Raw genomic sequence first — 25,356 nt, forward strand, 5'->3', positions numbered from 1 at the left:
AAGTACAAGTGGTCTAATGTGTTAATTTTCTCGATCAGGTCGTAACACAACTCAGCTGCAATGCTTGAAAAAACGAATCGAGAGACACAGTCAGAAAACGATGATATCATCGCTGACGGTACCTAGCACCTATTAATAATTAAAAAGCAATAAATAATCACCGCACGATGAAAAGTTTCGATGTTGGGATAACAGAGAGAAAACGACCAGCACGTTTGATTCAGTGTATTTATGTTTTCCGTTTGACAGGTGACAAGTTACACACCAAATGCAAATCGTTCAAAAGAGTCACAGCATTTTTTCAAACGAGAACAGATCACGAGTTTGTTTGCCCAAAAGATGACCGAATGTGCTGGATATTCAAACAAAAACGATGACGACTCAGAGACTCTTTGGGATTATCGATAGAATACAAACGACATTGACACATGCGATTGTCAACAGCTTCGACTTGTGGGCGATAAATATTGACTTTTCACTACTTTTTTACCAGTCGTAGCACGCCGTTGTTGCTTCCCCATGTAGATGACTAGATCATTTGAACAAACAGAATCAATATGGCGGACGGTAAACTGACAGACGGAGTGACGAAACGTGTATAGGATGATCATGGAAGTGTATTTGCGCTCGATGCGAGGGGGTTAAGAGGGATTAATTGATCGTGATGCAATTGATAGATGAGCGAGTATTTCGTGAAGCGATCGCACTAATCGACTAGGTGGAAATGCATGCTCTCGATGTGTTTTTGGCTTTGTTTCTTGTGTCGGTGTTGAATTAGTCAGCGAGAGTAATGAGATAATGACAGCTGATGTCTGATGTTAGGATTCAGGCGGAAAAAAGAACGTAACGAACGAACAATCATTCCTTTAATTTTAGTAACGGGTGGGCGGTATCGTGTATATCAAAATCTACACATTCAACAGGCGAGCGATAAATAATATTTGTGGAAACACAAAAAGTAGAACAGAAACTAGAGTGCGAGTGGCTGACTATTAATAGAAAATAAAACAGAGAGTAGATTGATACTATTACTAGAGAGCGAGGATAAGAACGAGTAAACGCATTCAAATTTTGTTGCGGTTTTCTCTGGTAAATACCTGCTGGACGTCGCCGTCTTTTTGGTGGAAAAACTGTTTTTTTAGTTGGTAGATGGGCAGCAAAAGAGGCAAACCGGAACGCGACAGTTTTATTTGGCATTAAATTTTAAGGTTATGCGCATGCGCCATTGGTTTAGATTTGAGGTTCGTCGTTGACAGGAGGATTATTCGGTTGGTATTAGATTTATTGGAGCAGGAGCGAAAAACATGGGAAAAGAGAAGAAAAATCCATTTGTTAGTTGGGTCAGACTTCCTACGACAAAATATAAAAGAAAAACGGATTTTTCGAAATTAGTTGCGCTACTAAACTGCTACGATGAATGCGGCTGTGATGCTGGATGACAATATTTCAAATGATGAGTAATCCCAGATCCAAGAAGGCTGATTCACTCACACATACATACGCACACATCTCTCAATCGAACAAGTGACTAAGTAAGCGACAAAATCGCTGATTTTCAATCGGTTTTTAAACTTATCGTAACACTTCTTCTTTCTGCGTTACGTCCCCACCGGGACAAAGCCTGCTTCTCAGCTTAGTGTTCTTATGAGCATTTCCACAGTTATTAACTGAGAGCTTACTATGCCAATGCCCATTTTTGCATGTGTATATCGTGTGGCAGGTACGAAGATACTTTATGCCCTGGGATGTCGAGAAAATTTCCAACCCGAAAAGATCCTCGACCGGTGGGATTCGAACCCACGACCCTCAGCTTGGTCTTGCTGAATAGCTGTGCGTTTACCGCTACGCTTATCCTAACACCTGGAGCTTTTAAGAAAAGGCCTTTTTTATTCACAAATTTTCATATTTTCATGTAAAGATATTTTTTTTGTACAACAACATTTGAAAAAAATCTACACTGTTTCTTCAAAATGGCCTAACTGACATGAGCGTTTTATCTTCATAGATCCTCTCTTTCGCTAATAACTTCGCTAAATTAAATAAAGAGAGCAACTATAAAGAGAAATTGATGAATGCAGATAAGCCCTTATGAAAAAAACACAATGCTGAAATCTACTTCTCGATTTTTTTTTAGACTCACTCTCTCAAAATTTCACACATGTTCAACAACAACAAATATTAAAATTATCTTTCAAAATCTTCGGACAGATTTTATTGGATGCAACATCGTTATTCCAAGGAAATATGGTATTTTATGAATAAACCTGATATTAGTCTTTTTAATCGTTAAATTGGGAGTGAAAATTTAAGCTCAGCGAACCAAAATCTATTAGGTACACACTTAAACGGAATCGCCGAGAACCCAACATCTGATAAAACGGTAATAATTTGACGATTCTCGGTAAAACTTTTACCGAGATCTCGGCGAGCGTTTATCGTATTTTTGGTAACGTTCGCTGAGATCTCTGCAAAAAAATTGGATTGCCGAAATCTCGGTAAAATAAGTACCGAAATTCGGCATAGAAAATTACCGAATCCTCAGCTGTTGGGTTCTCGGCGAAACGTTTTACTGAGATCGGTGAAATAATTTAAGTGTGAAGGATCATTCCAAATAATCAAAGTGCGTAAACCAGAGCGTTACCCAGTGTAACCTCACAATCGCCCAGCGTCCTTCAAAACGTAAAAAAATCGATGTAAACCCATTAAAATCAATATTCCTCAATACGCCCACTCGCCAACAGCGTCATCGCCTACTGTCAATAAACTCTTCGATCTTCATTGGCGTACGATCCGAAATGACATCATACGCACACCGCGCCTGCTTAGATTTGTGTCCAACTCGTCCAACTGTCCAAAATCAAAGTTTGCGTTGCATTTGTTGACCGGACGAAGTCCGGACACCGCGCAAACCATCTAGGGAAGCTTGCCTGCGGCGGTGGCGGCTTCGCGTCGCGTTTGTTTTCGGCGCAAATATGGCAATAGGAATGCGTGGCACGATTACGAAACATGTGCATGTGAGCGAGCTGATGCGTTCAAAAGAAACTTATAAATGTTTTAGGAAACTCATTAGTGTGCGACGTGACAAGTGATGAGCGAGCGACTGGCTACTTGGATCGATCCAATCTCGGCCCCTTAACGGACATGTCATGAGTTCGTTAAATGGATTCCTATTTGGAGATCGACAAGAATTTGTCACTCCTAGCTGGATTGTCATGAAATGCTCCGATCGTATATGGAGCTGGGGCGAGATAAAATTCCGCCGACAACAAGATGCTGATCTCTTGTCCAACCTAATTAGCAGTGACCCTGGCCATCGTCATCAAGTAGAGTGAACTCGAGAGACAAGACAATCTATTGGCGGAAGCGGTTGCTAGAAGAGGCGAGCCGGCCACGATAATTCAATGAAATGAATTGAATAGATGGCGCCCAACAATCACGGTATGGCTGTCGTGGAGTGATTTTTTATCTGTGCCATACGACATTTTTAATCAGTTGCAAGGAACGGATTATTGTGCTTATTTACTCACAACCAATGCTCACAACACAATCAACTCAAGTGTAGCTTATTACAATATACTTATCTATTCTTCTGAGTGGTCGCTTGTTTGGTCGCAGCTGGTTTGCATTTACGTCAATCCACACTGAGAATGTAATCATTTACCGTCAAAACATATGAATGGTTTGGAGGATTCTACGAATTTAGTCATAAATCTAGAAAAGGTACATTTTCAGGACAACAATCGATATGTCTCGCGATGAATCCACCGTCCGACTAGGGGGCGCCACTAGTTGGTCCAAACAAAACATATCCAAACTAGGTCAAGCGCAAAGCGTCGTCCAGCGTTGTTTAAACTCTCGCTTTCGTCGCTCCGTCGCCAATCGGAGAATCGGAAACCGTATCATAAAAAGGTATTTTATGACGACAACATTGCATTAACCTTTCGGTCGTCGCGCGATTTTTTGTAACGCGAGTAGTCGCGCGTTGTACTTTGTACAACACTCATGGTTTTGCGAATATCTCAGGAGTCTAACCACTTAGAAAGATGACGTCTTCGGCAAAGTTATTCAGTAGCTCAAGGGCTATCATTATTTTAGCCAAGAAATTCGAAATTTTGCCACTAGGCAGCGCTAGTGAGCATGAAAATTTTGTATCGTAGATCTCAGGATCCTGACCACTTAGAAAGATGGCGTCTTCGGCAAAGTTGCTCAGTAACTTATGGACTATCATTGTTAGAGCTAGTTGATTCAAAATTTTGCCACCAGGCAGCGCTAGTGAGTATAAAACATTTGTTTTCTGAAATATCTCAGGAGCCTGATTACTTAGAAAGATGGCGTCTTCGGCAGAGTTGTTCAGTAGCTCAAATTTTTTCTTTATTTAATCCTTGAAGTTCGAGATTTTGCCAAATAATGATAGTTCCTGAGCTTCTGAACAATGCCTGAAACTGCCTGTCTAAAAAGTCAAGATCCTGCAGTATCCGAAAAACAAAAATTTTATGCTCACTAGCGCCGCCTGGTGGCGAAATATTTTATTTCTTCCATCAAATAATGATAGGTCTTGAGCTACTGAACTACTTTGCCGAAGACACTATCTTTCTAAGTGGTCAGGCTCCTGAGATATCTGCAAACAAAAGTTTCATGCACACTAGCACCGCCTAGTGGCAAAATTTTAAATCAACTAGCTCGAACAATGATAGTCCTTAACTTACTAAACAACTTTGCCGAATACGCCATCCTTCTAAATGACCAGGATCCTGATTTATTTGCAAAACAAAAGTAAAACTTCCATGCTCACTAGTGCCACCTAGCGGTCAAATTCCGAATTAAATGCGGTACCATCAGATAGCGCTTCACATCCAGAACAACTTTTCTAAAGACCTCAAGTTTCTATATTTTCTGGATTTTTAGATATACCGATTTCAAACTGTGGTTTACTCGAACCGTATATAGTGCGTTCATTATTATGCGACTTTCATGTACATTTGTTGATTTTACCGCATTATAAAGGATCATACTGTAAATAAAAACCGTCGAGTATTATTCTTAAGAAGATTCTTGAGGAATACATTTTGGTTTGGTGTCGATAGATATCTTTGTTGCAAAATGATAGCATATAAATCACAACTGTTGTACAAAGTACAACAGCGCGACAGCCCGAAGGTTAAGAACCCATTTATTGTTGTTTCGTTTTCGATCCAAGAGCTCCGATTCGACTGGGGAGATGACTCATCAATTTTTTCTTCCCCTAAATGGTACATAACCTACCACATCTCAAAGGCGTGCTTGGAATCCTGTTTCCAATCCTCTCCCTTACGTATAAACAAAGACGAAATAAGGACGTTCATGTCTCTAGCAGTTGTCCAAAGTTTAATGGCACATGATGTAATAGGTCAGAATCTAGAATGCTGTAAAAAGTGAACTGCAACCTGTCAAACCTATGTAGTACCAATGGACCAAATGTAGTACTAGAAGTGATACGCATTCTGAACCCGACTACTATGCCTTTATTTCGTCTTATCTTGTCTATAATAGCAACCGGCGATGGATTCTACTTCATCTCTTTACAAAACTACCACGCACAGGAAGCGAAAGGAAAGCGTGACAAATCGTTTTCTACAGGGGTGCATGCACGTTCCGCACGCTCTCTGTTTTGATTGTCTAAAGACGATCTAACCATAATATGCCGAAAATAGGAGAACCGTTTTGGAAAGGCAATGCAACAAATGGCACTCATCTGTGATATGACAATGCTTTTCGTAAAATAAACATATCGAGTGTGGATGCAGCTGTTAGGAATCGTGACCTAATGCATTTTTATGTTGAAGATGTTCCATTCTGTTCTATAGAGCTTAGTGGCATTAGAACGCAGGAACACTAAGGTTTAAGGTGGAAATGCATCAAAGCCACAGCTCAAATGTTCAAGAGCACATCTGGAGAACCAGAAAGCCAATCACGTTGAAAATTTGATCGATTGTTCACCACCAGGGAGTGACCCATCGATCAAGTTTTCAGATGAAACGGTTGTCTGGTTCTACAGATTTGTGCTTTTGGAAATTTGAGTGTTGGCTTCTATTTGTCTTCACCTTAAAGTTATCAGAAAGTGTATTAAACAGCTTTTTCAAAAACAGCAATCCATGGTTATCACGCTCATTGGTATGGTTGTCCTAGTGTAGTTGTGGTTATGGAACTTAGAGGAAAACAATATGAACTCTACCTCGAAAATCCCCAGAATCCGGGTGTAAGTTTTTCAATTTGAGTGTTTAAGATGATTCAAAGCCAATACTCAAATTTTTAAGAGCACAAATCTGGAGAACCAGACAGCCGTTTCATCTGAAAACTTGAGCGATTGGTCAACGAGAAATTATCCCATTATCCTATCCTTTCCTGAAAAATTATTGTTACCCTTAACCTCGAACAAACCACGAGTTCCCAAAGGCAACATAGAAAATTAAGAAATCATTATGAATTTGTAATACATTCAAAAGATCTCGACTCCGTAATGCTCATGAGCCTAATAAATAAATAATTAAGTAAAAAGTTGATCGATTGGTCAATCCCTGGTGGGATCAAATCAATCAAATTTTCAGCGTGATTGGCTTTCTGGTTCTTCAAATATGTGATCTTGAATATTTAAGCGGTGGCTCAGATGCCTCTTCACCATAAACATAGGCTAAAGAACTACTTGAGCATTTTCCTTCTATTATTCACTATGGCCTGGAACGTTTTCGCAGCACACCCCTTGGCAGATGTTGAACCTCTGCCAAGATGAATCAAAAGTGCAGAGAAAATATGATCCGGCTTCCTAATCTTTCATAAAATTCACGTGCCGAAAACCATTTTTGACAAAGCATAACACTTAGTCCTTTTTTATTCTAAAGCCAGATTCGCTGCTGACAAGTAATTTCTTGGCCTATCTTGATGCATGGGAAATTTCTGCAAGGAATCGATCAAGAATGCGCTTTTTTCTGATCGCAGTACGCAGTTGAAAAGAACTTTCAGTTCAAATGGGAGTCGCTGTAGAAAATTTCTACAAGGAATCGGCGAGAAATTTCTTTAGCGATTCCTTTTCAGTAGCAAATCAGGCTTAACAATCTAAATCATTATACCCATTGGATTATTATCACTATTTGGCGCCCAAGTCATATACTAATGATAACTTAGGGGTCTATTTTGTAAATCGAGCGGATTCATGTGACTCGTCTGTAGCCATTGTCGATCAAAGTAAGCATGCATATTTCAGATGTCACCCGTCGACTCCCATATGGACCTGTGCACGAGTTCACTAATCTGACGTTTGAGCGGTGCCGAATTCACTGGTTTCCATGGTCACATAAATAACACGGCACCGCTCAAACGTCAAATAGTGAACCCGTGCATAGATCCATAGTAATCCAGTCACATAGAGTGACAACTGTCGATAAACTCGAGTGACAGAGCTGAGTCGAGCGAAATTGTTGGTCGACTGTGACTCCAGTCGAGTCGCTTTTGGTCGACTCGACTTATAAAATAGGACCCTTAAAAGAGGGTTTAGTTAACTTTTTAAGAATGAACTGGCTATTTAACATTTTACGGTTCTGTAATGCATCGGCTCCTATGATGTATTTTCAAGGAGTTTTTAGATGTCGAACCAGGCCCGGATTTGGGGGGGTGCCGAGGGGGCAAATGCACCGGGCCCCCCGATTGAGGGGGGCCCCGAGAATTGAAAAAAGTGAAAGATGAATTATTCTTTACATTAATGATCTTTAATTTAAAATGCATCGGAGATATCGTTTTATGGTTAGCATTAAATTTCATACGATTTTCATCTGTATTTTTCAGTTTTAATGAAAATCCTTCTATTCGGCAATAAAAACCATCCAGGTTAGCGTTAGCGTAGATACGGTATACTTCGTAGATTGAATACTAGCAACATTAATGTTTTGTTTGATAATCTCATCGAGACTGCTTTCAGAAACAAGGCTGGGAAAAAAAACCTTGATCCAATGAAAACATTCAAAAACTTTGAAAATCTTCTCGGGTTTTTATAAAGCAAGTAACAGCCTTTTGGATTAAATTACAGTGCTCTATGTTTTGGAATGATCCTGTAAAATCGAAGATACTCGATAATTTATACATTTTCTTGATTTTACTGTCAGAATACTAAAACTACCAACTTATCAAACACATCGAAATTCTACCAGAAATTTGATGTTTCCATATTTTACTGTTACTCTTTTCCATTTGTGTCTGTTATTTTTTTAAATTTTGCATTATTATTTTCATGGTTTTGTTTAAATATTGCAATTTAAAAAATTGACCTTAATTTTGACTGAAATCTACAGAATTTAAATACAAGTATATTTGAACCAATCCCTAAATTACTAGTTGTCAATATCTCGAACAGTAATTATAAAGTAAGGAACTGAAACATGAGCCTTGGAGAAAGCTTATGTAGCTAGTTCTGGAAGTTGTTATTACACCGCGAGTGATGCTCATGTGTTTTTTTGAATGCAATTGCTCCTTGTACTCAAAGACGAGTTTAATTTCTGATTGAAACATAGCTTGATAATTGTTTGTTGTTTTAGCGTTACGCAAAACAAATTGAGTATTTCAAAGATTATAGTTTAATCGAGTCACAATATGATCTTTTTTTTCTAACAATAAAGGGAATCAGAAATTATTTCACGATATAATACCAAAGCTAACCGTTTCGCTTATTTCTTCAATAACAAATAACATTCAAGTTAATTAAATTAAATTGAAAAAATATTAGTTCATTTTTATTATTGTTATCAAATTCTCGATAATCATATTGTCTTGATTGGAAAAGGAATATTTTTAATTTGATTGAGAATAATTCAGTTGAGATTCAATCTTAACATCTATTGTGTAAGACTTTTCAATTAATTGATACATATGATTTATTTTATGTAACATTCACGAAGTGATGTGGTTATAGTATAATTCGTGTAGTATTACATTTTTTTTTATTTTTTCCGAACATTTTATTTCCATATTACACCCGATTCTGTTTTTGCACGGGGGATGCGTACCGTGCAAAAAAAGTTTTCAGTTCAAAATTTCAAAAACCGTGTAAAAAAAGTCACACCAGTTCTCGACGTTTCGTGCAAAAATAAGGTTTTGGCGGAAAAAAATGTATGGAAACTTTTTTTGCACGGCCGTGTAAAAAAAATCCGTGCAAAAACAGAATCGGGTGTACTTAGAATTTTTCACTCATTTTGAACCAAGGGCCCAGACCCGGGCCCACCGAAGCCCAAATCCGGCACTGTGTCGAACTGCTACACAATACAAACAAGTGAACTTGAGCTCACCACGCTATTGGCGTAGCCAGAGAGCGACAGGGAAAGCCGTTGCCCCTCTCTCCTTGCGTATATTAGCTATGTTGCTACGAAAGTATATTTTTTAAATTTCAAATATTTTCTCCACAGCTCAAATCGAAAATTCCAATAGTGCAATTCCATATTACAATCACATACAAACAGACATCACACTTAGAACGAACTCAGCCATTTCATACCGTCATCATCTGGTGGTCATATTGCACGAAATCCTGTTATGTATAACAAGGAAACGTCAAAAACGAAAAACGATTCGCGCGCCTCTGGTTGTGAGGTTTGTAACAAAGCGAGTTGAAGTTAATCGTTTTATGAGCGGTAGATGTAAATTTCATCAATTTTACGTTTGTTTGTCTGTGGTTCAATTTAAAATCATGCATCTGTCAAAGGTTTTTCCAGAAATCATTGAAAGATTTTATCAAGTATACGCAACAAATCTTTGAAAGAATATGCCACTATTACTATTTGTAAATTTCCTTGAACTCCATACAGGATATTTCATTCTAGGGAAAGTGTACCAGTTATGGTCATAGTGGTTCCCTATTTGGCCACATGTGAAATTTTGATAAATTTCACATTTTAAATCTTTTTGAATGCTTTAACATTAAGTTATATCTTAAATCTAACTACTACAACAAACAAAATTTTTCAAAATTCGAAAATATTAAATTAATCACGTATGGGGAAATAGGGAACCACTATGTCCATAACTGGTACACATACCCTAATCTTTGGAATACTTTTTTTTAGAAAAGTTCTTCCAATTTGAGGATACACTTTTGATAACATAACAACACAATGATGAAGTCTCATAGAGATTTTTCCAGAAATCCCATTTATGTTGCTTCTGAACTTTCTTTGAAATTTTACAAATAATTTTTACAAGGATTCCTAAAGGAAATTCATCCATACACCTATGACAAAAAAGAAAATTCCGGATATATGTTGTATAACAAATTATTTCGAAATTTTTTGAAATATTGGTGGAAGTCGACCTGAAATTTCACCAAAAATATTTCCAATTTTTCCTCAAAGCGTGGATTACCCAAAAACTACCATAAGGTATTTTTCAAAGCATTCCGTCTTAAATTTATCCGAGAATCAATACCGTGATTCTTCTAGGAATTTGCAAAGAAAAAAAAATATATTACCCTATTTTTTCCAGGCAATCTTTCTGCCATTCTCTTTAGAAAGTTGACATGAGTTTCAAAAGCGTTGACTTTTGAATATTATTTTTAAGTCGTACCTATACGGATTCTTCCGAATTATTCGACGCTTTTCGTCTAATAATTCCTTCAGCGATTCACCATGCGACTCTCGATGATTCCACAAGAGGTTTTACCAGGAATTTCATTTGGGATTTTTTTTTCGGAATCGGAAAGAAGTTTATCCAAAAAATTTGACAGGACTTTCAGGAATATGATCTGTAATATTTTGTAAGTTTTTTTTTAAGAAAAACTGGAAAACGAAAAAGTGTAGTGGTTCCTTTTCACATATACTAGATGCAGGTTTTGATATGAAGGAACTCAGATCTGCAGGTGAATTCCGGCACGTAGTTTCTTTGAAGAAAAGAAAATTTTCGTGCTGGTGAGTAATGGAAGAAAATTTCTTCTCTTCGAAGAAATTGTTCGCCGGAATCCACCTACTGGTCATCTACAGTGTTGATAGACTCACGCTCAAATCTCAATCAATACACCCTCCCATGAGAGCAAACTCATTAGAGATCTGCTTCGCAAATCTCACGCTTGAAATTTTGATGCAAAATCATTCAATCAACTCAAACCGTAAAAAATGATTCAGTCGCAAAACCCAACTCGTGAAACCCGATTGTTGTTGTTTATGTTAGAAAAATTTACTTTAATTTTACCAGACTAACAAGAAATTATTGCCGTGTGTGAGTGAACTGTGGACATATGAGACAATGAGTCAAAAAGGTGAGTCAACTCATCAATCATATTTTGACTGTTGAGTTGCGTTATTGAAAACTCACGCATGATAAATCTCAAGCGTGAGTTGTGAGAAATTGAGTTTTTCATAACACTGCACAGTGGTCCAGGAATCAGATTTACGCGGAAAGATGCATTTTGATATTTAAAATGAAACATTAGACGAAAACGGTCTTCTACAAAGTTGTTTGTATTAGTAAGGCCCTTTGTTTGGTGTTATTGAAAATTAGGGTGGACCACGTTTTCATAGAAATGGTGTAACTAACTTTCTTATTTGTAGAAATTATATTATATATGCTTCAGCAAAGTTGTAGATCATTCAATTTCAAGCAACTTTGCCAAAAAAAATTTTTGTATCTCTTAAATTAACCGATTTAAAGCTTTTTTCCTACGGTGACATAGGGTGGTTCGAACAAAACTGGTTTTCTGGCTTTAGCGTTCTCAATTCAAATATCTCATCAAAGAAGTCTATAAAACACCTTTAGAGCTTTAAAAAATGCGTAATTTGATGACTGAAGAAACTTGCTATCTCCTTCCGTTTGGTATTTATTGTTGTTTTTCGCACAAAAACATGCCTACTTTGATTGTGAATTGGGGCAAACATAAAAAATATCTTTTGACAGCATTCAAAAGACAAAATAAAATTGTATATTATATCACATAATTAAAGATGTTATTTTTGTAACTCTAATAAAATGCCAAGAAAAACAAAGGATTTTTAACAGAAAAATTTCAATAACTTTTGAACTAAAATAGTATCATCAATATTTTTGCATGAACATTTGCATTTTGTTAAGTTCTAACATTCTAAAATAAGAAAGATAGGGCTTTAAAACTATTTTAAAGATTTTCATAGTATGTATTTCTTTATAACTTTGCATTTTTAGCATGAAAATGAAATTTTAGACAAAAATGATATTCTAAAAAATTGTTACTGAAAATGTAAGCTTTCAAACTGTGTCATTTAAAACTAGGGTAGTCCACAATATCACACAAATAATATAATCAACTTTTCTATTTTTAAAATACTGGTATATACTATTGGGCAAAGTAGTAGAACTTGAAATTTTTGATCAACTTTGCCAAAAAAAGTTTTTCTGTAGTTCAAAATTTGACCAATCTAGATCATTTTTCCCCAATTACCGCAGGGTGGTCCAACAAAAATAAGTTTTTCAACTCTAGTTTTTTTAATATTAACTTGTCGTCAAAAGTGTCTATGAACGACTTTTAGAGCCTTAAGAAAAAGTAAATTTACATGCAAAATGATTGTTGATATCTATTTTAGTTCAAAAGTTATTAAAGTTTTTGTGATAAAAAGTATTTGTTTTTCAATGCATTTTATTGGAGTTACAAAAATAACACATCTGTAATTTTTTGATATAATATTTAATCTCATTATGTCATTTTGAAAATATCCAAAGAAATTCCTCAGAACAAGAGTGTAATGACAAATTCGTAGGGTTATCTTGAAAGAATCATCGGAAATAATGTTGGAAGAAATAACCTAACACTTGTCGTTAGGTGAGTTTTAGAAAATGTTCTTGAAAATTCCAATATTTTCGGGCCTAAAGTAATCCCTAGAGGAATTACGAGTATATTTTCTAATGGAATTCGAGAAGAAATGCCTTAAAGTAGCCGTAAAAAATTTCTTGAGGAGTCATTAGTGGGAACCTTAGAAGAATACTTTCTGCAATCCTTGGAATACTCCATTAGAAATGTTTGTATTTTTGCTAAAATGGAAGAATTTTTGCTAAAATGTCTGGTAAAACACATGGACTAATTCCATCAAAACCGTTCCTGTTTCCGTTTCGTAATATTTTTCGACGAATTCGCAGTGAATCCACACATGAGAGGGCTTAAACGTAAAATTTAAAATATACCCCATTCCATCAGCAAAGTTTGAAAACCAATTAAATCATGTTGTCAAAGAGTACAGTACATAATCTACTCAAAATCTTCGTATGTTATTACTTGTAAAAATATTGAACTTGGAAAGTCAAATTAAATTGATTTTTACTAAAATAATATAATTTAGTATAATATTAATTAAATTGTGAAAAAGGTCTAGAAGCAGTGATTTTTTGAAACTTTGGATGCCAGTATCTGAGAAACAGTTTTACATAAAATTATACCTTCTTCAGGTGAAGATTTGCAACAGAAAAGGGCTACTATATTACACATTGGTTTGTTGGGAATTTCACCGCATAATGGCGCTAGCTAAAAAGAACATGGTTTTCTGATTTTCCTAAGCGTCTATGACGTTCTGTAACTAGATCTTGGGATGGTCCAAAATTCTGATGATTTGGAATACAGTGAAACCTCCATGAGTCATGGAACCATGCTAACAGCAAAATTTCATGGTTACTATGATGGTCCCTTCGAACAGCATTCCAAAGCATTTCTGTTCCATTTATCTATATTTCCATGAGACGATGGTCCCGTCAGATATCGACGCATGGAGATTAAACATGATAGCTAGTTCAATATTCGACAACTAGAAGGCGGTAGTGAGCTAAAAATATTTCAAACTTACATATCTAACGATGCAAAACAGTTAGAAAATCGGTGTTTTCGGCAAAATTGTTCGCTAGGTGCAGGACTGTTATCACGTTATTTTGCCACTAGAAAGTGCTAGAGAGCATTGTTTTTTTATATCTGTCGATGCAGATCAGTGAGAAGGTTGGTGCTTTCGATGAAGTTGTTTGATAGGCAGCTCTTGCGGTACATGTCTGATTAGTTCAATTTTTGGCAACTGAGAGGAACTAGTGAGCTGAATATTACAAAATCTTGGGTATCGAAATGCTGATAACTTAGTTTTAGGTATAATCGACAAAAAATGAAACCAATGAATCCGTTTTAAGAAATCAGTGGTATTCGTTTGCTTCACCATTTTTTCGTAATGCCAGATTTAGGAGAAACTTCATATGAGCTCGATTTAAATTGATGGGGACGAACGTACAACTTTTCTGAAAGTCACCTGCTTATCATTGCTCTTAGCTTAACCAATTTTACTGAAAACAGAAGCCACCTATTTGATCTGCACCCTGCGATGTATGAATTTCCAATTTTAATGCGCACTAACGACTCCTACCGGCAAAATATGGAACCAACTAAATAAGCATTTTGTAGCCTTCGAGCAAATGAACAACTTCACTGAAGACACTAGTAGTCTAGCTTGAGGCGAAGCAGGCCGTCATTGAATTTTTTACGCGTCGTTGATCTTCTTCTTCTTCTTCTTCTTCTGTCGGGTGTGGGATCACTGCGTCCATTTTTTAGGACTATTGTGATATACCCTATTACTCTATGTACACAATGTTTTCCAGTAGCAAATGTGCCTCCGGAATACTTTGCGCATTTGACTGAACTTTGAACCATCTGCCATTGATGGGCAGAAGTCCTAGGTTGCAGTGTTGTAGTTCCCCCAATCTGGCGTGATCAGCCTAATAAAGCTAACCACCTCCCTGGGGGATGCGTTCCAAATATCAGCTGGCTGTAAGTAGTGCTTGCCAAATATTTTGAACCTACGATGGATGTGTGCACTGCAAGAGCAGAGAAGGTGTTGTGAGGTTTCGTCCGTCTCGTCACAGAAACGGCAATTTGTGTTTTGGACGACACCGATCTTGTATAAGTGGTATCTGCTTGGGCAGTGACCAGTTATTAGACCGATGTATGTTCTGAGATCCCTTTTGTTGAGACCTATAAGTTTTTGTGTTTGTGTCGTGTTTATTGTTACGAACCTTTTGGACTGATTCGCATTGGAAACTGTATTCCAATTTGATTGAATTTGACCGAACAACCAGTTGTTCAATTCCGTGTTTAGTGCAGAGTTTGAAATGCCAAGGAATGGCTCTGGACCAATGAACATATTGGTTGATCCATTCCTTGCTAGCTGATCGGCAATTTCGTTACCCTCTAGACCCGTATGTCCTGGGATCCAATATAGTTTAACTCGATTGCGTTCAGCTAGGGATTTCAGTGCAAGAATGCATTCCCACACAAGTTTTGAGTTGCAAGTGAAAGCCTTCAAAGATTGAAGCGCTGCTTGACTATCAGAGAAAATACAGATGGTGGCATATCTGTAATTTCTTTTCAGACACAGCTGCGCACATTCCTTGATTGCATAGACTTCTGCTTGAAATACTGTAGGCCACTGTCCAAGAGAGACAGAGATTTTGGTTTTCGGTCCGTATACTCCAGACCCTGTCAAATTATTCATTTTTGAACCATCTGTGTAGAATTTAATAGATCCCGGTGAAATGGTGGGTCCACCTCCTTCCCATTCCTCACGAGAAGGAAAGACCACCGTGAATGGCGAGTCATAGTTTACCACTTTTTCCATCCAGTCACTACATTTTTCAACAATAGGATTTATCGAAAATTCGTTTAATATACTGAGGTGACCTGTTAAGTCCCCTGACAGTAAGACTGTTGATCGTTTTAGCCGAAGAGCACTTTTCTCAGCATCCATCTTTATGAATTGATCCAGCCGGGGCAGATTGAGGATAGCATCTAGGGCAAACGAGGGGGTACTACGAACTGCACCGGTAATGGCAATACAGGCAGTTCGTTGAATTTTGTTCAGCTTAGCTCTAGCCGTAGCTTCCTTTGTCTTAGGCCACCAAACAAGGGACGCATAGGTTATTCTAGGCCGAACGATTGTTTTATAGATCCACATGATCATACTGGGTTTTAGACCCCATGTTTTACCACAGGTCTTTGAGCAAACCCAGAGTGAATTGAGACCTTTATTTATGATTGTTTGAAGATGGGTGTTCCAATTTAGTTTTGCGTCAAGTGTGATGCCAAGATACTTGACCTCATTTGAGTAAACTAATTGTATTTGGTTCAAGAAAAGAGGGTGGAGTTGTACCTTTCGTCTTTTTGTGAACGGTACAATTGTTGTTTTTGAAGGGTTTATTCCTAGTTTCTCTTTTTGACACCAGGAGAGTGTGTGATTGAGAGCAATTTGCATCCTTGATGAAATAACGCTGTCAAATTTGCCTCGTACAATAATGACTACGTCATCTGCGTATCCAACAACTTCAAAACCCCTTCTTTCTAAGCTATCTAGCAGTTCGTCCACCACTAATGACCACAATAAGGGAGATAGTACTCCCCCTTGAGGGCATCCCCTTGTAGCCATTACAGTAATGCGCGAATCACTCAGCTCAGATGAGATCTGTCGATTTGCTAGCATAGCATGTACCCAGGTTGCAATGCATGGGTCGAAGTTTCTCCTCAACATTGCCGAACCTATAGACGAATAAGAAGCGTTATCGAACGCGCCCTCAATATCAAGAAATGCTATAAGAGCGATTTCTTTTGCATTAAAGGTTTTCTCGATCTTGTTCACTAGCGTGTGCAGTGCTGAGACCGTTGATTTTCCGCTTTGATAAGCAAATTGGGATTTAGAAAGAGGCATAGTTTTCATAAATTTAGAATCTATATACTCGCATAATACCTTCTCCATGATTTTAAGCATTACCGAGGATAGGCTTATCGGTCGGAATGCTTTAGGGTTGGTTTTGTCCTTTGTGCGCGTCGTTGATGATTGTTGTCAAACCATTTCACGATTCTGAAGTAAAGAAAATCATTTGGTTTTGCACTGCTTATCTGAAAAAGTATCAGTACATTTTCCACATGTGAGCGCGTATAGTGATACCCTGAGAGAGACTCGCGAAGAGGAAAAATATCAACGTCATATGCAGCCCAGATTCCCCTCTCACGAAACGTCAAATGCAGTTGCTGATGAATCTAAGCAGAAGATTAATTATTTCTAATGTCTGCTACGTTTGCTGGCATGAAATTTCACTCAAACGGCTATTTATGATTCGATGTGATGCAAACTCAATCATTTTTTGCTGAGAGGTACATGTGAGGGTTTGAACAGCATGCGCATAATTGGTATAAACACAAAGTGGAATAAGAAAAAAAAAACTAAGCAATCACAGAAAAAGAAGACCGTCTTTGCGAGTCTCGTCTCAGGTGATACCTTTTTGAATCAATATTAATCTTGTTTTGAATTTGTTCACCGGCATATCGGTCTACTTTGCTCGAAGTAAGAGGGAGCATGGAGACGAAAGCAATGAATACTAGATGGTACCGTAAGGCAACGGCGAGAGAAATTGGATTAAAGAGGGCATACCATATGAAATAATATTACTTGAAACGTCCTTCCTTGTGGCTAACGTCCCCTATGGGAACGGCTTGGTGTGTTTTTAGAATGACACAAATTCAAAATATAATTATCACGGTCGATACCTTTGAATGTAAAATAACAATATTAATCTTGTGCACTGAGTTTTATTAATTTGAAATTCGAAGCTGCAATGTCAACATGGCTGCCAAAACCAATGACGGGATACTTAGCCTTAACTCAAACTTGATATTTATTGATTTTTAATATTGTCTGTCTCAAGATAAATCCAATTATGGCGATTATCTGCCCATGTCTTCAAATATAAGCACAGCGGTCACTGATCATACAGAACTTTCAACTTCGAAACATAGTACATGGACTAGACAGCAAGTACACTCATTGTGTTTAGTGACTCCTGATATCTATCACATAGATGCACTGCTGTCATTCTGCGAAAACCACGTGCTTTCAATTTAGGTGGGAAAGTTTTTCCATTCATTTCACCCTGCGGGTGTCAGTTCGCTGTAACGGCTGCGGGCGTACGACCGCTGCGGACTCTAAAAAAAAACATAAGATGATCAATATTTGAAGTTCATCAGCGCCTCCTAGACACAGTTTGTTGAGTCAAGTAGACATGCAGCGTATAGCCCTTGATTCAATGATCAACTTTGCTGAACTTATCAGTCTTCCAAGTCTTAAGTATCTTGAGATATATTTTACCTCATAGCTAATATATGAGCTCCATATAGTCACATTTTCTGAGCTAGTATACTACAGTTGCATTTGTCCCTGATGCAAATATTCACCGAAGAATGTATATCTTTATATATAATTGTTTCTGAGGTATAAACGTCCAAAGTTGCACAATTTTGCTATTTTCGATCCTTTTTCCAAAAAAAAACCCTCTCCGCCATTAACCATCCCCCAACAATCATTCTTTTTTATATTTTTCTGTAGAACTCAAATAAATTTACTGTTCAAAACTGCAGCAAAATCAGTTCATCATCAGTTCAAATTTCGCACAAAGACAACGTACTATTTTCATAAAAATTTCTTTCGAAAATTATGTTTCAAGACAATTGAAAAAAATCTATGCTCAAATAAAAAAAAAACTTACGGAAACGCACTAATGTGTGCAAAAAAAATCACAAACCGATTCACCAACAAAATTGTTACAGTTCTTCAAAGTGCTTTGGGCTCATATTGACCCCAGAACACAGACTAAGGGCTAATGAATATGGTAACGGACTAACATTTGACGCAATGTTCTAAATTTGTGAAAATTTGCGATAGTTCATGCGCAACAAAAAGCATTTTAGATAAATCTGTTAAACCAAATAGCTATAAGTATAAAAACAGTTACTGCAAATATTGTTGTCACAAATCAAAAAAATCACAGGTACGATTTTCAGAGTTTTCATATGTTATAATTTGAAAAGAGATTCAATACAAATCGTAAATGTTAGATTGGGCACTAAGACATACATTTTAGATCACTATGACAGATTATTTTTAATGTTACAACACTACTGTCAATTCGAAACACAACCACAAACAAAGCCGACAATATACAAAGCTATTCACCAGGACGTTCGGGAATTGATGACATGCTTCTCTCTAATTCGCAAATATGTAAAATGTTCTGGAACTGTTGGAATATTCCACAGCAGAAGAAGCACCACAATCTCAATTGAAACGGTAATTATTCGAGATTAGAACTTTACAACATCATTAACCCCTCTACCGTCAGCTTCATTTTTTACCGCAAAATTCAAATTCAAATCGTTATAGCTTTTTTGTTTTTCAATATTATTGCACCATTTTTTCACAAGTTCTCAAAAAACTCTTCTAGTTTTAGAATCTGTGTCGTTATTGATCATTGGTCATCTGGTGTTGAAGATATTCCAAAATTTGTTGGGGGACCGACCCGTTACTAGAACCCCCGTTAATTTCTCAGGCTATAGAATTTCAATCGTATTCGGATATTCACTCTTCGGAACAATTAATTAATGAGAGTATATTGTGAAAAAATGAAGAAATTTGGTGCAGCCGTCTTTAAGTAATGAGCATTTAGATATTCTGGAACCACGCTGGCCAAATAAAGATCTTAAAAACTTCAAAAAACATCATATCGTAATTTTCAGATATCAGTATTCTACTGAACCGATTTGTATGATTTTTTCATAGTAGCTTCTTATAACCTGGCGTTATATAGCCCAAATTTTATTTTTTTGATAAATTGATCAAAAACAAAATGGCTGCCAAAGACATTTTATATGGGAAATGTCGGTCCCCCAAGGAACATCGGAATATCTTTAAAACCAGATCACCAATAATTAATATCAACAAGGATTCCTAAACTAGAAGAGTTGTTTGAGAACTTGTGAAAAAATGGTGCAAAAATATTGAAAAACAAAAAAGTTATAACGATTTGAATATTTATTTTGGGATAAAAAATGAAGCTGCCGGTAGAGGGGTTAACCTTCTAATACCCAAATTTTTATTTACGATCTAAATATTATTTTTCGTTATCTAAAATCATTCTATACACGGTTTGGGCAATGATTTATTTTTCTTCGCAAATTTATGAATTTTGGTTTTTGATTTTTATTATTTTTATTTTTGAACATCCCTATCCTTTTCAATTTTTTCTTGAAGCCTCTTCTGGTTACAATAATAAAAATTTGAGTTCTTACTATAATTTTAAAAATATGATTTTTTTATTTTTTTTTCTGGAACATATTTTATTTTCCGTGTAACTAACGGAAAAACAGATCTGAAATCATTTCAATACCACCAGGCTCTTCCTTTGTGATAGGTTGATCGTAGAAAAATATAAAAGGTACGATTTTTTATAATACACGTTAAATGAATCCCAGGCATTTGTAGGTTATATAAGAATACAATTTTTCAAACAATTTTCAATAATACAAAAAAGTTTCAAAAATCATAAAAAACTTTTCTTATATGCGTGTTATGAGTCAAGGTTTAAGCCAAAAATAAAATCATTTTAATTTCCGAGCTACGAAAAATTACACAAAATTCCAAAGTGTACCCCGTCTAAAGGCGGGGTTGGGTATTAGAGGGTTAAGGCAATGTGCAATGAAGTACGATTGGTAAAAAAAAATATAACCAAAATATATAATCGATATCAGAAGAGACCATCGACTCATGGAAACATCTAGTCAGCGAACAGAAATGCTCTGGAAAGCTGATTGAACCATCATAGTAATTATGAAATTTTGTTTTTGGTTTGGTTTCATGAGTCAATAACGAGTAATGGAACATCGACTCATGGAGGTTTGACCGTATTTCATGACATTACTTCTCCACTGGGACAGATTCTGTTTTTTAGTTTAGTGTTCTAAGGGCACTTCCACAGTTATTAACAGAGTCATTTCCACGCCTAGGTTTTCTTTTTGCATCTGAACATGGATATGACCAATCTTTTAAAGGTCAAACATAGTTTTTCGCTTTCAAATTTCGTTAGCTGGGTGAGGTAATTAATAAATATCAATTGAAGTCATATTTTCAGTTCCAAGTTTTTTTTTTTCAATTCTATAAATGATTTTTCAGGATGTCTATCACCTGGAAAACCTGGAATTATCAGGAAATTTTATTCAACCTGGAAAAAAAAACTGGAATTCTCAGAGAATTTTGGTCACTCTCAGGGGAATTATTCCGAATCGTTAATACATGATAGACTATGTCCTATTTGTGGCACAAAATCTCTTCAATAAAAAAAAAAAACTATTAAAACGCTACTTGAGCTTTTTTAGTGATTTCTATTTTTTCAGGATAAAACATGCTTAGACTAGAAACCATGACTAAGCTTTATAGATGTATAAGCTTATGAAACCAAGCTCAGTTTCAATTGAGTATCGTTTCATGAACACATGAAAACATGATGGACAAAATTTCAAGAATTTCACAATTTTTCATCCATTCTACAAAATCAATAAAATTTGTAGAAAAACGACTAAAACAGGTGCCAACATAGTTGAAAGGGTTAGCAGCATACACCTCTTAGCTGACGCAAACAGTGACAATAATCTGCTTTTAAGGAAAACGAATTTGTAAATTTTACAGTAACTATTCATTGTTAGTGAATCCGGATACGGTTCCGAATGACTTAAAAGAGTCGGAATATACTAATGGTTTATGATTCAGTTACCAACACTGTAGTTTTGTTTGATCAGTATAAAATAATGAGGGAAATGTCTCAAACGACCTTCGGACAAACCCCACGAAACATCCGTATGACTCCGGAAACGATCGTCATACTGAGATTCCCAGTACAGGTCACAAAACTGGAATAGTGTTGTGTCAAAATTTTATTGAAATCGGTTGAAAATTATGGAAATCAGAGCCAAAAGATCACGAAAATTTTGTTGTAAAATTGGTTTGAACGCAAAGGTTAAACAATAATTTCGGATTGCTTCTCATATCATCAATCAAAGGTAATTCAACAAGTCAAAGAAGGGAAATGCCTGAGTAGTGAATGAAGACAAACCCTAAACAGGCATTGACACCACGTGCGACGTCATAAACGTCTCACTGAAGCTTAGATAAGTAAAATGTGTTCAACCTCCACAATCGCAGGCTCGTTAGGCGTTGACTATCACTGAGTTGCAGTGCAACTCAACTCAATTATCTCGGCTCCCATCAAGATAAGCACCATTCACAATACGCATTCCGTACGTCGCGTCGTCGTGCCAAACCGCCGCGAAGCAACAAACGCAAATGACAGAGACGCAAATTCCGGCGTCAAAACAAAGCACCAATTGTTTCCAACCATACATGTGAGAAACAGGCACAGAAAAAAAAACTCCACTCTCCAGCACCATTATAACTCCATTCTTCGAGCGGTTGAAGAGAGCGACCACGACGTGATGACTCATGCTCAACTCCCTTCTTCTGTTGGCGCCCAACCGCACTGCATACCCTCAAAACCGTCGTTAAACTCGCTCCAATGACGTCATATCGACTATCACCGGAAACTTTCCCGTGTGACGAATCACTAGAGTCCCATTTCACCCTCCAGCATCCATCGGGACGTGCAAAATTCGTCAAAAGTGCTCGCAGATGTCAGCCAGAGGCCACACAACCGGCATGCATAACTCATCTCGCTCGCTACTTGACTCACATTTGCATAACAAAATATACAGTCGACTCTCTGTAAATCGATGTTGAAAGGGACCGTCGAGTTATAAGACGCAAAATCGGTTCAAGGACTATCTGGGTAGCCATGAAAAACAACTTTTGCTACTATGGTTCAAGGACCATCGAGGTAGCCTTGAAAACCATATTTTACTATGGTTCTATAACTCGATATCGAGATATGGAAAACCGCGTCGTGGAGAGTTGGCTGTAAATGCTCCGGCCGGCAACGACGGCCGCATTCGCTCATACTCTGTAGCCAGAAAACGTTACACAGAGACACCAGAATGCGAGCGAGACTCCCTTGACTTGAGTCTATAATTAGAATCCCGAAAAATTTCCCGATATTTCACATTCCTGACACACACGTTCCCCGTTCCCTGAGCGGAACCGCATCCATTCTGAGACACTTTCACTCTGATTTGGACCGGGTGCGAAGAATGGGACGAAATGTACGAATGAAAAATCAAAAACGAATCAATCTCCTCAAAGAACACACTCATCCCATCTATTGTTTTCGTCCGTCAGTCTGACGCACTGAACTGAAAATTCCGAATGACATTGAAGCATTGTACACGAGTAAGAGGCGCCCACTTACCTCGAGGTGGTCTCGAAAAAGTTGGACTCGCGGTTCATCAGTTCCGATCTAAATTTGGACATCTCCTCCTCCATCTTTCGCATCTCGGAGTCGAAGCGCTCGCGGATGCTGGCAAACTCCGTATCGATCACGCTGAAGTCACCGAGCTTGATCGGGATGTTGCGCTTGTTTGCACTGTCGGCCATTTTTCACCGGGTTTGTTGTAGTAGGCTGTGATAACACACAATAAACACAATCGTTCGACGATTGGGCGCACTGTCAAAAATCAATCACTTTCGTTTTCGCGAGGAGTAAGACTCTCACTTTCACCAAACTCTCAAACGAGCAAACTAGCAATCGTAATCAAAAGCGAGCTTCTTTGTCAAGGGGCAAGGTCACACTTTCCTTCCCTTTTTCGTTGTACCGATTGATTGCGTTTTTTTTTTATTGCACCAGATTCACACTCTGTACTGAGGGACAACAAAAGTTTGACGTTCACTTGTATAAACTGAACTGGTTGGTCTTACTGTAGGATAACGATACGGCAAACTCTCTTCTGCGACTGAATGGCTCTCCGCGCGATTCGATCGCTTTTATTTCTCGCATAACTTCTGATCTCGCCCTAAAAGCCATTGGTAACCATGTGTGTAGCTCGTTGTTTCTGAGCATTTGAATCGATTTTCATGTTATTTAACAACACTATGTGGAAGAAGGGATCATTTCCTACCTGCCCGTGATGTTGGTTTGGATGCTTATTCTTTCATTTGCTCAGAAACAACGAGCTACACACGTGGCTACCAATGGCTTTTAGGGCGTTATCTCAGAGTATGCGAGATTTGAATGGTTCTCGATGAATGGACTCAGTTGAATGGATGTGAGCGCGAGAGCGCGCGCTCCGCACACAGCGAAATTCTCAAAAAATGGAATGCTCTCACCAAAAGGGTGACCCGACTAAAAACTGTTCAACTTATGGTTCAACTGTAAAGCTTCTAGAAGCGCGGTCGCATTACCTCATTGCTTCAGAACCAAAGCCTACTACTACTGATGGTTGTTGAGAACTTTGCTCTATAAATGGACTCAAATGAGACAACAGCGACGACAAAGTGAATCACTGTTTTGTTTTGGCGTCGCCCACGTGGATCAAGTGTCGGTTGAGACAATCGTCATCGCAGCTATTTGATTCATTCAAATGCGTGGTAGGATTATGACCGCGGACTTGGAAGGGACACCTTCGCCACCAATCGGACGAGTTCTGATTATGGCAATGATTGAACGCGTTTTACATTAGGTAGTGCTGCATTGAGGAGGTGCTGGAGAAATGGATCTCAGTACTGTGCGTTTCATTCAACTATTGTGATCATCTTGCGAAGCTCACCAAAATGACATGGCCACGTGCTACCGCAGAAATCACCACATTGCCTCACCATGTGATGATTTTATTGGTGAAATTCTCAAAGAGCACTATGGACCAACGCACGAGTTTACTAATTTGACGTTTGAGCGGTGCCGTGTTATTTACGTGACCATGGAAACCAGTGAATTCGGCAACGCTCAAACGTCAAATTAGCGAACTCGTGCATCCGTTCATGAAGGATATCTAAAAATCTTGAGTTTTATTGAAGAAGAAGGCTATCATCGTTTTGCATTATTTTGAACCAGTTTTTTCGCTAAAATTCAAGCAATGTTCATGAAAATCTATGATTGCACTGTACTTGATTCTAAAAAGTAGGGAAAGGGTTTTTTATGAAAATTCTCTAAATTTAACGAAAAACCAGGTTGTTTTTAATTAATAATTGCTGATGATTAAATAATGATTTCTTGAGCTTTAGCGATTATCTCGTGAATCGCATAGAATCCTGTAGAGATAAGATCAGGACTCAAGAACATCGTCTGGGGACTATTCCAGAAATTCCTCAGACAATTCTACAATAGATGTGACTTCAATAGGGTCCTAAAGGCCTGTCCCAATTTTAGTGCCAAACGCTTAAGTTTAGGCTAAAAACACATATTTAATGTTTTTCTTTTGTTTAAGTCCAAAAAAACATTTTTTTTTTTAGATTTTGTAACACTCCTTGGCTTAAACTCAAATTTTAGGTGTATTTGCTTTCCGTGTTCCTTCCAAAATGTCAGATAGGATCAACCCCAGTGTTAAAATTAAAATTCCTGTGGTGTTTTTGTCGATTAAGCGAACGTCAAACATGA

General features: G+C 37.5%; 1 protein-coding gene across 4 annotated transcripts in view; it reads right to left on the bottom strand.

Moving 5' to 3' along the window:
* Window positions 1-23,736, bottom strand: part of LOC5568331 (heat shock protein beta-1) — a 62,347-nt gene extending 38,611 nt beyond the window's left edge. The window contains exons 1-2 of one of the 4 annotated variants that reach the window (XM_021839249.1): window positions 23,176-23,736; window positions 1,098-1,130 (exon numbers count right to left, since the gene is read on the bottom strand). In XM_021839249.1, the coding sequence (XP_021694941.1) occupies window positions 1,098-1,130; window positions 23,176-23,360 (218 nt within the window). In that variant the 5' untranslated portion in view covers window positions 23,361-23,736. The remainder of the gene's footprint in view (window positions 1-1,097; window positions 1,131-23,175) is intronic. The other 3 variants (XM_021839251.1, XM_001657932.2, XM_001657933.2) reach the window with 3 other exon arrangements.
* Between the last annotated feature and the right edge of the window lie 1,620 nt (window positions 23,737-25,356).

This window comes from Aedes aegypti, chromosome 1 (assembly GCF_002204515.2).
Source record: "Aedes aegypti strain LVP_AGWG chromosome 1, AaegL5.0 Primary Assembly, whole genome shotgun sequence".
Classification (NCBI taxonomy): domain Eukaryota; kingdom Metazoa; phylum Arthropoda; class Insecta; order Diptera; family Culicidae; genus Aedes; species Aedes aegypti.